Source organism: Hoplias malabaricus, chromosome 16 (assembly GCF_029633855.1).
Source record: "Hoplias malabaricus isolate fHopMal1 chromosome 16, fHopMal1.hap1, whole genome shotgun sequence".
NCBI classification, from domain to species: domain Eukaryota; kingdom Metazoa; phylum Chordata; class Actinopteri; order Characiformes; family Erythrinidae; genus Hoplias; species Hoplias malabaricus.
In genome coordinates this window covers 28,657,674-28,672,292 of record NC_089815.1, presented here as the reverse complement: position 1 = coordinate 28,672,292, position 14,619 = coordinate 28,657,674, and the positions used below count along the sequence as shown (strand labels likewise).

Here is a 14,619-nt window from a genome sequence, read left to right as displayed (position 1 = left end):
CACCACACTCCTCACAGACAGTCACCCGGAGGAAACCCACGCAGACACAGGGAGAACACACCACACTCCTCACAGACAGTCACCCGGAGGAAACCCACGCAGACACAGGGAGAACACACCACACTCCTCACAGACAGTCACCCGGAGGAAACCCACGCAGACACAGGGAGAACACACCACACTCCTCACAGACAGTCACCCGGAGGAAACCCACGCAGACACAGGGAGAACACACCACACTCCTCACAGACAGTCACCCGGAGGAAACCCACGCAGACACAGAGAGAACACACCACACTCCTCACAGACAGTCACCCGGAGGAAACCCACGCAGACACAGGGAGAACACACCACACTCCTCACAGACAGTCACCCGGAGGAAACCCACGCAGACACAGGGAGAACACACCACACTCCTCACAGACAGTCACCCGGAGGAAACCCACGCAGACACAGGGAGAACACACCACACTCCTCACAGACAGTCACCCGGAGGAAACCCACGCAGACACAGGGAGAACACACCACAGTCCTCACAGACAGTCACCCGGAGGAAACCCACGCAGACACAGGGAGAACACACCACACTTCTCACAGACAGTGATTTCTATAAATATAATTTTATATAAAATACAATAATGTATATTTCCCACCCCAGGGAAAGGCAGATTCCAAACACTATCTTCTTTTTCATGTCGGTGAGTGTCATATATCCTTGACCTTTAATGTGTTACTGGCTTTGTTTTTGCTTATTGTACATTATTTTCTCACATATGTGTCTGGTTTCAGCAGGTGCATGGGGAGAGCAGTGGGGAGGAGGAAGTGTCTATCAACAGCAGAACAGGTTAGATGAGTTCAGGTGAGGCAGGAAGAGGCTTGTGCTACTTTCACGAAACTCTTTAACAAAAAAAGAACTCTTGAGGAGACGACGTTGCTACATGGGAAGCTATTAGACGCTCACCTCTCCTGTCAGCAGAGAGAGAGAGAGAGAGAGAGAGAGTATTAGGGAGAGAGGGAGGAGAGAGCTTACAATGGGGGACACACAAGGATTCCATCTCAGCTCAGTGGTGGAAGGTAAATGCTCATGCTGCTCAACTTTTTCCTCTGTAATGATCTCTGTGTTGAAGTTTTCAGTGCCGCGTCGGGACAGCGAAGTACCGCAGGTGCAACAGGCTCTCGTTCCGAGCCGATCTGTGCCCTAGTCTCACACAGAGTGGCGTGTGGTTTAAATGGCTCTAGCTGGGCTGCCTCCTGCGCCACCTTAAATAATGCTCATTAGGTTTGACAGGGTGATGACACCAGACGGGAACTGCCGTATTTCACTGTTCTCTTTTGCAAATAGCAGTGGATTTAACTATTACAGTCACGGCGTTCCTTTATTTGTGCATTTTCTTCGTTCTGTGCATGCTGTTTGTTTTTAAACAGTGCTCAGTATTACAAAACCAGACACCATTAATAAGTACTGAAATATTTTGGGCAAACTCTTCTTATTTATGGAACTGGTAGGAGATTTGATCACTGCTGCAAATACAACATATTCTGGATCTTATTTTAATACGACCTCATGTTGAGTGAATCATCTACAGCTTTTTAATTTTAAAGGTCTGGAGGCGTCTGGAACTACTTCCCTGGTGGTTAGTTCATCTGTGTCCATGTGGAGTAACACCGTGACGTAATCATTTCATACATTTCCATGTATCATACTGTGACTGACTGAAAATAATGATTGCAAGTGACCTCTACGTTTTTTATTCTGATTCAAAGTTGCAGCTTAGGAAACTACGGTCTGTTTACACATTGTATTAATATTCATGTTGATTTATGGGGGGAAAATCTCTTGGTATGCCTCAGAAGTGCCCCTATGTTGCGTCAGTGTTGCTCAAGCAATTTGAGCTGAGCATATTTTTGCAAGCTGCATGTGAGGGCAGGCACGGTCGGGATAGAATGGACAAATTTGAGGCCCATGCAATCCAACGCATATTTTATTTATATATTATATATACGTTTGTGTGACACGTGACATATTCCCGTATCCTGGGGACACACGTTATAATTAGTGATCTCACAACCTGCTGACACTGAATTGCATCCATAAGCTCGCCTGAGTGTGGATGCTATGGAGCAGCTGCACATGAGCATCACCACAATGGCCCCCAGCGCTGAGCTGTGGAGCGGTGAAACTGTTCTCCGAATGAAAACGAATCGTCCGACCTCATGCTCTCGAGGCTGCTATCAAATCCTCACATAAAATGTTCCAACATGTAGAATAAAGGCTTCCCAGATGAGTAGAGGCAGCAAAGCGGTGGAGGAGGGCGAGGTGGGGTTGGGGGGGGGGCATACGACATAAGAATTGTGCCTTGATTCCAGACGAAACGTTGTGGTCATCAAGTTTAGCAGTGAGTGTGTACAGCAGGTTAAACAATCCGAGCCTGTTGTTGGTGTGTCAGCCTCAGGGTGAATAGAGGAATGAGTAACAGAGTTGCTCCGCAGGCCTGTGCTGTGTGAGGTGTTCTGTCGTCAGGCTGCTGTGTGTGGTGTGTGTACAGTAAGCCGTTCTTTATTGCATCGCTCTCGCAGGTTGGCATTCCTTCCAGGTAGCTCATTAATGCTAGAGGCTTAATCTCGGTGGTGGACAATAGAAGGAGAGGTGTGTGTGTGTGTGTGTGAGAGAGAGACTCTCTCCTGGCTCTGCTGTTTAAGACCCAGGTCACCTTGTCCACACTTGTTAGATTGATGAAACACACTGTGCTCTTTCTGCCAGGGCCCCAACAGGTCAAAGGTGCAAATGTGATCAGTTTCAACAGGAATATTCATCTCTTCTTTCACCCTTCTCCCACGATGCCTGGCTGTGGATTACAAAAGATAAAATGGGGACTTTTAGCCAGAACAGAACACGTACTCGTAATACCTGTGCCTGTATAAACAGTGTTTATTCCAGTGAAGTGCAGACATTATGATATGTTTTCATTATTGCAATTCATTATTTCTTAATAAGCTCTTCAGAGGATGTGACAGCCCTATAACAAGTGAATTTAGCCACATTTGAAAGTGCAATCCATTTGAAAGTGGACGTTTAGCGTTAACTGAAATTTAAGTATCCAGTTTTGGACTCTACCCTTCCTTATGCACATAGTTTAGCTTACATTGTAATAAATGTATTGCTGTTTTGACTGGGGGACGACACGGTGGTGCAGCAGGTAGGTGTCGCAGTCACACAGCTCCAGGGACCTGGAGGTTGTGGGTTTGAGTCCCGCTCCGGGTGACTGTCTGTGAGGAGTGTGGTGTGTTCTCCCTGTGTCTGCGTGGGTTTCCTCCAGGTGACTGTGTGTGAGGAGTGTGATGTGTTCTCCCTGTGTCTGCATGGGTTTCCTCCGGGTGACTGTCTGTGAGGAGTGTGGTGTGTTCTCCCTGTGTCTGCGTGGGTTTCCTCCGGGTGACCGTCTGTGAGGAGTGTGGTGTGTTCTCTCTGTGTCTGCGTGAGTTTCTTCCGGGTGACTGTCTTTGAGGAGTGTGGTGTGTTCTCTCTGTGTCTGCATGGGTTTCCTCCGGGTGACCGTCTGTGAGGAGTGTGGTGTGTTCTCTCTGTGTCTGCATGGGTTTCCTCCGGGTGACTGTCTGTGAGGAGTGTGGTGTGTTCTCCCTGTGTCTGTGTGGGTTTCCTCCAGGTGCTCCGGTTTCCTCCCACAGTCCAAAAACACACGTTTGTAGGTGGATTGGCAAGTCAAAAGTGTCCGTAAGTGTGTGTGTTGCCCTGTGAAGGACTGGCGCCCCCTCCAGGGTGTATTCCCTCCTTGTGCCCAGTGATTCCAGGTAGGCTCTGGACCCACCGCGACCCTGAACTGGATAAGGGTTACAGATAATGAATGAATGTTTTGACTGGAAATTGAACAATTGACCCATATTCTAAATGTATGAAGAACTCAGTCATTTTGAAGCGATTGATTTATTTTAACGCAAGCCTTATTTTAAGGACGTTTTGGTGCCAATATCAGTGTTGGGCCATGGTTGCCTGCCTTGGGGGGCAGTGACCTAAAACCTGAGACAGAGTGCTTTTGTTGTCTGTCAATGACAAGCAGGGAGCTACATTCCTCCCACTGTCTGAGCAGAACTTCTGCCACTGAGTCAGTGGTGGGGAACTAATAACTTAGACCTGCCCTTGTGGTGTTTTTTTTCCTCAGTGTTTTCTGACACACTACCCAGGGAATGCATCGTATCAGTTCTCTCTCTCTCTCTCTCTCTCTCTCTCTCTCTCTCTCTCTCTCTCTCTCTCTCTCACCTTCCTCCTTTGAAATATGATCTCTTAAATTACAAAGGAACATGGAGCCACTGCCATGGCCTAGTATCTTAGCCCTGGTGGGCCTTCTTTTGTTAACTGACCCCATCCCGTATTTGTTCATTATCATCTGCCATTGATAAGCCTAGCTCAGTCCTCCTCCGGCTCACAAAGGCAAATGGACACCTCAGCGTAGCACACTTCCTGCACACCTGTTTCACCCTGTCAAACACACACAAGAAGAGAGGGGCCTGGATGTGCTCAAGTTATTATTAGGAAGCAGGAGCTAACGTCTCTGTTTGCCTTAAAGAAAAAAAAACGTTCTTCTTAACTCAGTAGGTTGCCCTCAGCCTTTCATGAGCCCACGATGGAGATCTCAACCTGTCACATTCCCATTTTTATTTAGTCGTTCTTCCACCCTTTCTGTGCATTCAGTTTAGTTTTCATTTCGCAGAGGTGCGCTCATTTCCACTCACTCACTTTGCCTCGTTGCTCCCGACGTGCCACTCTCTATTAGAGATCACATTTGCTCTCTGCGTGCATCACGCCAGGCTTCTGCCAGTGCCTTTCCATGAGGCAGCGCCACTCAATTTACACTGCACCGCCTTACACTGCTTCCACCAGGCTGCCTGCCACCAATCAGGACAGGAGAAAGTGGCCCAGTTATGCTCAACAGCAGGCTGGACTAATGGCTTGTTGGAATAAGGCTTATAGATGTTAAAGTAGGTTCATGTCAGTTAAAAATGCTCTAAACCGATCATTTTGTTGTGTGTCAAGAAGAGCAACCGAAGGTAATTAGCTAACATAAATTCAGTCGTTCATTGTCTGTAACGGCTTTAGGGTCGCGGTGGATTACTGGGCGCAACGCAGGAACATACCTTGGTGGGGGGGCACCAGTCCTTCACAGGCTGACACACACTCACACTTATGGACACTGTTGAGTCACCAGTCCACCTGCCATCGTGTGTTTTGGGAGCGTGGGAGCACCCGGAGGAAACCCACGCAGACACAGAGAGAACACACCACACTCCTCACAGACAGTCACCCGGAGGAAACCCACCCAGACACAGGGAGAACACACCACACTCCTCACAGACAGTCACCCGGAGGAAACCCACACAGACACAGGGAGAACACACCACACTCCTCACAGACAGTCACCCGGAGGAAACCCACACAGACACAGGGAGAACACACCACACTCCTCACAGACAGACCCGGAGGAAACCCACGCAGACACAGGGAGAACACATCACACTCCTCACAGACAGTGACCCGGAGGAAACCCACGCAGACACAGAGAGAACACACCACACTCCTCGCAGACAGTCACCCGGAGGAAACCCTCGCGGACACAGGGAGAACACACCACTCTCCTCACAGACAGTCACCCGGAGGAAACCCACGCAGACACAGGGACAACACACCACACTCCTCACAGACAGTCACCCGGAGGAAACCCACGCAGACACAGTGAGAACACACCACACTCCTCACAGACAGTCACCCGGAGGAAACCCATGCAGACACAGGGAAAACACACAACACTCCTCAAAGACAGTCACCCGGAGGAAACCCACGCGGACACAGGGATAACACACCATACTCCTCACAGACAGTCACCCGTAGCAGCACTCGAACCCACAACCTCCAGGCCCGTGGAGCTGCATAACAGAAACACATTGCTACTGACCAAATGTCCAGCAACTCTCTTGGTGTGTTTCTGGTGCTGAGATAAGTGTCGGGCCTAGCAGCCCAGATCAAACTATGTGCACTGCTTCGATAGCTCCAGTGTGAACTTCTCTTTACACTGTGTTGCTGTTAATCTCAATTCTTCGCGCATGGGCCTGCGGCCTTAGGCTTCACAACTGCCAGCTTGAGTACCTGCTTTATTCATGATATTCCTCCACCAGTCACAGGGAAAAATAATGTAACCCCCCCCCCCAACCCTCCCATATCTTTTTACTTTTTTATTTTTTCTCTGAAGAGGGAAAAACTCTCCATGGGTCTGTAATGGATTTGTCAAGTCTGTAATGGAGTTTGTCGACGTGAAAAAGAAAAGTTGCCAGGAGATGTGAAACGGGGAAAGCGGACGGATATTTGAGCAGCGTGCATACGAGCGCAGAGCTGTCCCTCGTCCATAAAAGAAAACTCTAAGCTGCTTTTAGCCATCCTTTTCCTTTTCCTTTTTTTATTCCCTCTTCGTTCTCACTATTTAAATATGTCAATTTAAATAGAGCCTGTAATGTGCTTCATTTCTTTCTCTTTTTTTTTAACAGCCTCTCAGATGGAGTCTAGTAGTGAAGCCTCCAGCGTTCTGACTCTCACGTAAAGTGACTCATGTGCAGAATGTTTCTGCCTGGTGCAGAGAGGCTGTTTGCTGACTGTGGATGTCTGTGCAGAGCTGCAAGATGCTGTGATGAATAGTCATCCAGACACATGTGTTTTCACTGATTCGACAGAAGGCAAGCAGCGTGGCCCTATTCAGTGTTTCTAGATAAAAGGTCACCGAAGGACTATTTCTGGCTCTGCTCCGTGTGTTTTTGACCTGTGCTTAGTTGATTACCTCCCCATCCTCTCTGTGGCTGTTGAGTTGAGGGTAGTAATTTTTCCTTTCTCTGTTGAGAGGTGTTCATCAGCTGCACTTTATTTAATTTACCTTCTCACTCCGCCGTGACCCAGTTAAGTGTTTGCCTTGAACCATTCCCGTGTCTCTCACTTAGAAGTTGTTCAGGGTCACTTGACTCAAAAATCATTTGCGTTAATGGCATCTCTTGGAATCTGTGTGCGCAATATACGATGTATACACTGAACAATCACTGGATTAGGAACACCTACCTTGTATCTATACTCATTGTCCATTTTACCAACTCCACTGAACACACAGGAGCACCAGTTGTTTCTCTGCATACTTTCTTTTCCCCATTTCACCCTGTTCCCCCACAGGTGGAGAAACTGTAGGAGTGGATCAGACACAGCAGTGCTGCTGGAGTTTTTAAACACGGTGTCTTCTCAAATATGTCATTGGTCCACCTTCATTCATTCATTCATTATCTGTAAGCACTTATCCAATTCAGGGTCGCGATGGGTCCAGAGCCTACATGGAATCATTGGGCACAAGGTGGAAATACCCTGGAGGGGGCACCAGACCTTCACAGGGCAACACAGACAAACACACACACTCACACCTACGGACACTTTTGAGTGTGTTTTTGGAATGTGGGAGGAAACCGGAGCACCCGGAGGAAACCCACACAGACACAGGGAGAACACACCACACTCCTCACAGACAGTCACCCGGAGGAAACCCACGCAGACACAGGGAGAACACACCACACTCCAAACAGACAGTCACCCGGAGGAAACCCATGCAGACACAGGGAGACCACACCACACTCCAAACAGACAGTCACCCTGAGGAAACCCACGTAGACACAGGGAGAACACACCACACTCCTCACAGACAGTCACTCGGAGCGGGAATCGAACCCACAACCTCCAGGCCCCTGGAGCTGTGTGACTGCGACACTACCTGCTGCGCCACCGCAGCAGGTAGGTGTAAAGGTGTACACCTACACCTACAAGGTGTAAAGCACACTGTGTGTCGGTCGTCCTCTAGTCCTTCGTCACTGATGGACTTCATTTGGTCAGTGGACTACTCTCAGTCCAGCAGTGACACTGAGGGGTTTAAAAACTCCAGCAGCACTGCTGTGTCTGATCCACTCGCACCAGTAAAACACACACTAACACACCACCACCACGTCAGTGCCACTGCAGCACGGAGAATGATTCACCACTCAAACCATACCCGCTCTCTGTTGGTCCTGTGGAGGTCCGGACCATTGAAAAACGGGGAAATGGGGATGACAATATTACGTAAAGAAACAGGTGGACTACAGGTGGTCTGTAATTGTAAAAACACTAAGCGCTGCTGTGTGCTCAGTGGAGCTGATATGATACACAATGAATGTAGTTACAAGATAGGTGTTCCGAATCCAGTGATTGTCCAGTGTATATACATGCCTTATAAAAACGGTATCTCAAGGAACACAGATGCCCTTCAGCTAGTGTGAACATCTCTTGATAAATGGACCAATAGGAATGCTCCAAAATGATTACTACTATCAAGTAGTTACTATTTTGGAGATACCTGCTTATATATATGTGCGGTGTGTTGTTTTCCAGGATGCAGGAGGTGGCGGTTGGTGCTGGCCTCCCTCTGCTGCAGCTCTACAGATTTACGAGTGAGCGAGGCCACACTGCAGCACCTGCTATGACATGCTTGATTGCTAATAGAGCAGCAATGGGCTGGGGATTGGGGGCCTGTCAGAGCGAGGGTCAGGGATTTTGGCTAAAGAAGCAGTCACTAGAGGAGAGGAATCTAAATGGACCTAAACAGCTCTCCCGTGTTTTGAGAACTTAGAGTTCTGGTGAATAACAGAAAGAAATAGTAGTGGAATAAGCATTTTAAATGATCAGCTGCTTTTTATAATAGTGCTCTGAGATTGGGATCAGCATTATTACATTTTTATAGTGTATACAATTACTTTCATGTATTTAGAAAGACTTGGAGCATCAGTGACTTCTTTTTCTATCTCTGTTGTATAGATTTCTTAGAACTGAACAGTTTAATGAGTCATTAACACTAATGCCGGGTGTGTAATAATCATTTCAATATAGAAAAAAGTAGCACTTAGAATAAAACAGTGAGGAAAAAAGAATGCCTCCCAGGCACATTAGCATGTTCTCCTGAGTTTCAGCACAGAGAGAACCCTGGGAACTCCTGTCCATGGTAGTGGATGACGCCTTTCTGCTGGGGCCAAATGGATCAGGCCTTTGTGCCTTTCCCAGCTCTCGTGATATGGCTTTTCATGAAGGTCAGGAGTATCAGCTATTGCATGCGTAATAAGGAAGGACACATCTTAGGGTCTTAATTTCCTCCATACACAGAGCCCAGGGTTTTAAAGACAGCGCTCCCATGAGCATGTTTAAGCGTGAGATAATGGGAGTGAATCCGACACCAAAGCATTGGCTTTGAAGTCTCAAGGACACTGGTCTTAAATGTATAATTGTTCAATGTGTCCTGTGGGAAAATGAGAAGCATCGCGTGCGTACGTAGCCATGTTGTTATGATTGTAGATGACTCTCAGACATTGTTTTGTCACGTGCTATGTAGACATCAGCCAGGACTTGATGTTATTCAACCATGACAGCATTAGCAGGGTCAGCTACTGATGCTGGATGATTAGTTCTGGATCAAATACTCCACTTCAACTTATCCCAGAGGTTTGGGATATTGTTTCAGTACAGAGGGTGTGATGCCTTGCATGGAGCTCGTCCAAGGTGCGTGAATCTATTTCATGCTTGTAAAGATATTATAAGCTGTGCATTCACAACTAAACCCTTGTGGCAGCAATGGGTGCACCTTGAATATCTCCGCCCACTAATCCTCACCTTATTATATGTTCGCGCAATCATTTTCAAATGGGTGAAGAGACACAGCTCCACAGTTGTGATAGGCAGGCGTGGCACATTGTTCTTTTCGTTACAGAGTAGAACATTATCAGGGGAGAATATGGCACTATTTACGTTATCTGTTATTGAACCTCACCAAACATGACACTAAATTGCTCCTGTTTGTTGAACCCTGCTTGTTGCTTGAAGACACCTTCCTCAAGCATATAATTATATCCCTGGGCAGCTTTATAATTGATCTTTAATTACATCTGTTTCAGCAAGTGCTTTCTCTCATTCAAATACAGGCACTTAAGATCGCTCCTGTTTTTAACATTCTAGAAATTATTACAATTCAAAAATTATTTACATGTATTTGGTTTAAAAGAGGGGGAGATGAACGTTTACTAAAGTTTTCTGATAGGTTTTACACACAATAATGTCACACATTAATATCTAACGGGGCGGCACGGTGGTGCAGCAGGTAGGTGTCGCAGTCACACAGCTCCAGGGGCCTGGAGGTTGGTTATGGGTTCAATTCCCGCTCCGGGTGACTGTCTGTGAGGAGTGTGGTGTGTTCTCTCTGTGTCTGCGTGGGTTTCCTCCAGGTGACTGTCTGTGAGGAGTGTGGTGTGTTCTCCCTGTGTTTGCGTGGGTTTCCTCTGGGAGACTGTCTGTGAGGAGTGTGGTGTGTTCTCCCTGTGTCTGCGTGGGTTTCCTCCGGGTGACTGTCTGTGAGGAGTGTGTTGTGTTCTCTCTGTGTCTGCGTGGGTTTCCTCCGGGTGACTGTCTGTGAGGAGTGTGGTGTGTTCTCTCTGTGGCTGCGTGGGTTTCCTCCGGGTGACTGTCTGTGAGGAGTGTGGTGTGTTCTCTCTGTGTCTGCGTGGGTTTCCTCCAGGTGACTGATAATCAATAATATCTAACATCCATACAAGACCTGAAAGACCATCATTCAGATGTGAACAAAAATGTTTGGAGATTAAAAAAGAGGAAAATTAAAAAAGGAAATAAATGCCAAAAAAAATAAATAAAATTCCTAGACATCAATATCAGGGAATGAGAATTGTGGATTGTGAGAAGCAGAAAATGCAGCCGGAGACTGGAGGTATGGAAGTGTGGGTCTTTTTGTTTTTGGGAAAACTCCAAAGCAAGTCTACAGAAGATATAGAATAGAAATACAGACATCCAGATCACATACTTTTGATAGTTGACTCTGATCCTTTTACCTTGTGTTTTACCCAAAGAAAATCAGCGAGTTCCATTTTAATTTATTTTATTATATTTTATTTTAAAGCCTTCAAATGAGCAGCATTTCACAAGAAATTGTGGATTGAACCAATCAGTGTTAGACCCCTGCGTACATGGTCGCCGGGTCAGATTTGACAGCAGCAGGACTTGATTGATTCTGAGAGCTGACGTTAATAATTCACACGTGAATTTTCTTCTTCATTTGTGGCAGGAAATATCATGCAAGAATGAGCAATCACTTATTGCCCAGAAGAGGAGGCGGCGGAGGGGAAGCAGTGCTCTGTGGGTGAACGATTTTAGTTTGTGGTCTTCAGAGATGAAACAGAGCTGTGAAGACGCTGGCCTTGGCACCGATAAATCAAGGTGACCATCTTCACAAGTTCTGTGTTTTCTCTCGAATTGGGCTATTTAATGGAAATGTGGGTCGCCCTGTGTGGTCGCTCGATTTGTAATACATTTTTTTGCCCATCATTTCTGAAGGACAGAAGGGGAGAGACGTGTTATTCTGGAACGAGCCTGTGTCCTTCTCAGTAGAGCGTGGATTGGCACCGTCTACAACATGAGAGCAGTGCCCTCTAGCACATATACAATTAGGACTGAAATCTCGTTGAACGTAGTGAACATGTAGCAGCTACAGCTTATGGGGATGCTCTTCTGATTGTGCCCCGAAGTTTCTATCTTCTTTTGCCACAAAGTTCTAAGTTCAAGACTGATCATTTGAATTTGCGTTTTACTGATGGTCAGCAGGAGTCTTTTGCTGTTCGACAAAAGAACAAATAGGCTTCATATGAAGTCGTTATTGGAGATTAAATGTCAGTGGGTCAATGATAATCAAGGCTTTCAAAACGATGAATTCAAACAGTTTTATTAAGCTCATGATGTGCAGTTTATATCTGCAAGAATCTATTCATTGCTTATATAAGTTTCCTAGCTTTGATGTAAATTGATTTTTAAACAGGATTATACATTTTAATATCCACTAAATGTCAGGCAGCCCAACAGCACATTCCTGAATCAAAATGTATTTTCTTGTTATTTCAAGTTGTGTACTCAGGCTCTTGCCTGGATCTTTGTCCTCGAACTCAAGGTACTGTCTTTCCTTTAACAAATAAATATTACAACAATAAAAATGCAATTTTAATCTTTTACATGGCTAAATATAGTAAAGTGACCTGACCATAACATATTTATCAACATTTTAGAATAAAAGTCAGTATTTTTAATTCAACACTTCATTCATTCATTCATTATCTGTAACCCTTATCCAGTTCAGGGTTGCGGTGGGTCCAGAGCCTACCTGGAATCATTGGGCGCAAGGTGGGAATACACCCTGGAGGGGGCACCAGTCCTTCACAGGTCAACACAGACACACACACATTCACACCTACGGACACTTTGGAGTCGCCAATCCACCTACCAATGTGTGTTTTTGGATTGTGGGAGGAAACCGGAGCACCCGGAGGAAACCCACGCAGACACGGGGAGAACACACCACACTCCTCACAGACAGTCACCTGGAGGAAACCCTCGCAGACACAGGGAGAACACACCACACTCCTCACAGACAGTCACCCGGAGGAAACCCATGCAGACACAGGGAGAACACACCACATTCCTCACAGACAGTCACCTGAAGGAAACCCATGCAGACACAGAGAGAACACACCACACTCCTCACAGACAGTCACCCGGAGGAAACCCACGCAGACACAGGGAGAACACACCACACTCCTCACAGACAGTCACCCGGAGGAAACCCACGCAGACACAGGGAGAACACACCACACTCCTCACAGACAGTCACCCGGAGGAAACCCACGCAGACACAGGGAGAACACACCACACTCCTCACAGACAGTCACCCGGAGGAAACCCACGCAGACACAGGGAGAACACACCACACTCCTCACAGACAGTCACCCGGAGGAAACCCACGCAGACACAGGGAGAACACACCACACTCCTCACAGACAGTCACCCGGAGGAAACCCACGCAGACACAGGGAGAACACACCACACTCCTCACAGACAGTCACCCGGAGGAAACCCACGCAGACACAGGGAGAACACACCACACTCCTCACAGACAGTCACCCGGAGCGTGAATCGAACCCACAACCTCCAGGCCCCTGGAGCTGCGTGACTGCGACACTAACCTGCTGCACCACCGTGCCGCCCTCAACACTTCAGACAGATACAATATAAACCAGTATCTTTGACAATGAATGTTATATGACTATATTTTGCAATAGTATTTTATAATATAGGGTTGATCAACAGTGTCTCTCTCTCACAGAGCACCAGGGTCCTGGCGTTGTGTGTTTCAGCCTCAATCAGGGTGATAATCTGTGATCTGTTTGGTGTGTTCTCCCCCGTGTCCGCGTGTGTTTCCTCCAGGTGCTCTGGTTTCCACCCATGGTCCAAAAAACACGTCTGTAGGTTTATTGGCTACTCAAAATGTCCATGATTGAGTATGTGAGTGAATATGTGAGTGTGTGTTGCCTTGCAAAGGACTGGCGCCCCCTCCAGGGTGTGTCCCTGCATTGCACCCAGTGCCCTCAGGTAGGCTCCAGACCCTCCGTGACCCTGACAATGAATGAATGATGAATTTCGTAATATAATTGTTTTCTAGTATAATGATTATATAATAAGTGACTGATTGATTTACACTTAAGGTTGAGTGTATTTCCATTGCCCCCAACCATCTATTTAATAAGGAATGACACTTCTCAGAATGAGGAGACTTTGATCAGTGACCGAGGGGTTGAGAAAATAACTTTATATGAAAACAATAAACATAAAACGACTTCGACCCCCAGAATGTATTTAATTTACACCAGTTCCATTTGTACCTAAGGATATTGGCATTTCCTTCACCGAGACAAGCACTGATGCAGCAGTGGTGTAGACGACTTGTTATTGAAATGAGCAGAAGTATATTTGACTTGAGTAGCACTGATTGGTAACACTCCCTGGTAGTGTGATGCTAGCAGCTGTGAATGATGCCTTTGGATGGGTGTATTCAAGTGACAGACCACAAAGTCCAATTCATTTACCATGAATTACAATATGTGAATTATATCTGACAGCCTCTCAGATTTACTAGTGCTCTCATGACAATGTGCTGTAATCTGCATCAGCGACAGTGTTTAACCTCACAGAAAACATGCTATTGTGTCATATCTCATTGGCAGTCATAACTGAATCCCTTTTTTTATTTTTTCTCTTCTTCCTGGTCTGCAAGGCAGCCAGATCGAATGTTCAGTGTTCAAACCAAATAAAGGCCCTGTGTGGTGCTGTGGTACCCTGAAGATCTCATGGAAAACTGGCTTTATTTCTTCAAAGAGCATCTTTAAGCGTGCTTTCATATCTACTTCAGTGCTGCCCCATCCTCTTTCCTTTTTTAAACATCTGTGGAGGCGCTGATGGAGTTGGCAGGACTCAGGTGAATCCCATAACCACTGACCTAAATATTTGGAGGCTGTCAGGCGTCTACTATTCAGACCATACGTTATTTAGTACTTCAATGACAGCACTTCCAAATTACCAAAAATATGCGTAATATATAATACAATAAATATAACAACTGACCCTATACAATGGTACCATCCACTCAAAATGACTGACAACCCTGGATAGGGAAA

General features: G+C 46.4%; 1 protein-coding gene across 1 annotated transcript in view; it reads left to right on the top strand.

Moving 5' to 3' along the window:
- Nucleotides 1–941: 941 nt before the first annotated feature.
- The window catches only part of LOC136671270 (inactive N-acetylated-alpha-linked acidic dipeptidase-like protein 2), a 271,212-nt gene continuing 257,534 nt past the window's right edge, over nt 942–14,619 (top strand). The window contains exon 1 of the mRNA XM_066646922.1: nt 942–1,074. Coding sequence (XP_066503019.1) covers nt 1,032–1,074 — 43 coding nt within the window. The 5' untranslated portion in view covers nt 942–1,031. The remainder of the gene's footprint in view (nt 1,075–14,619) is intronic.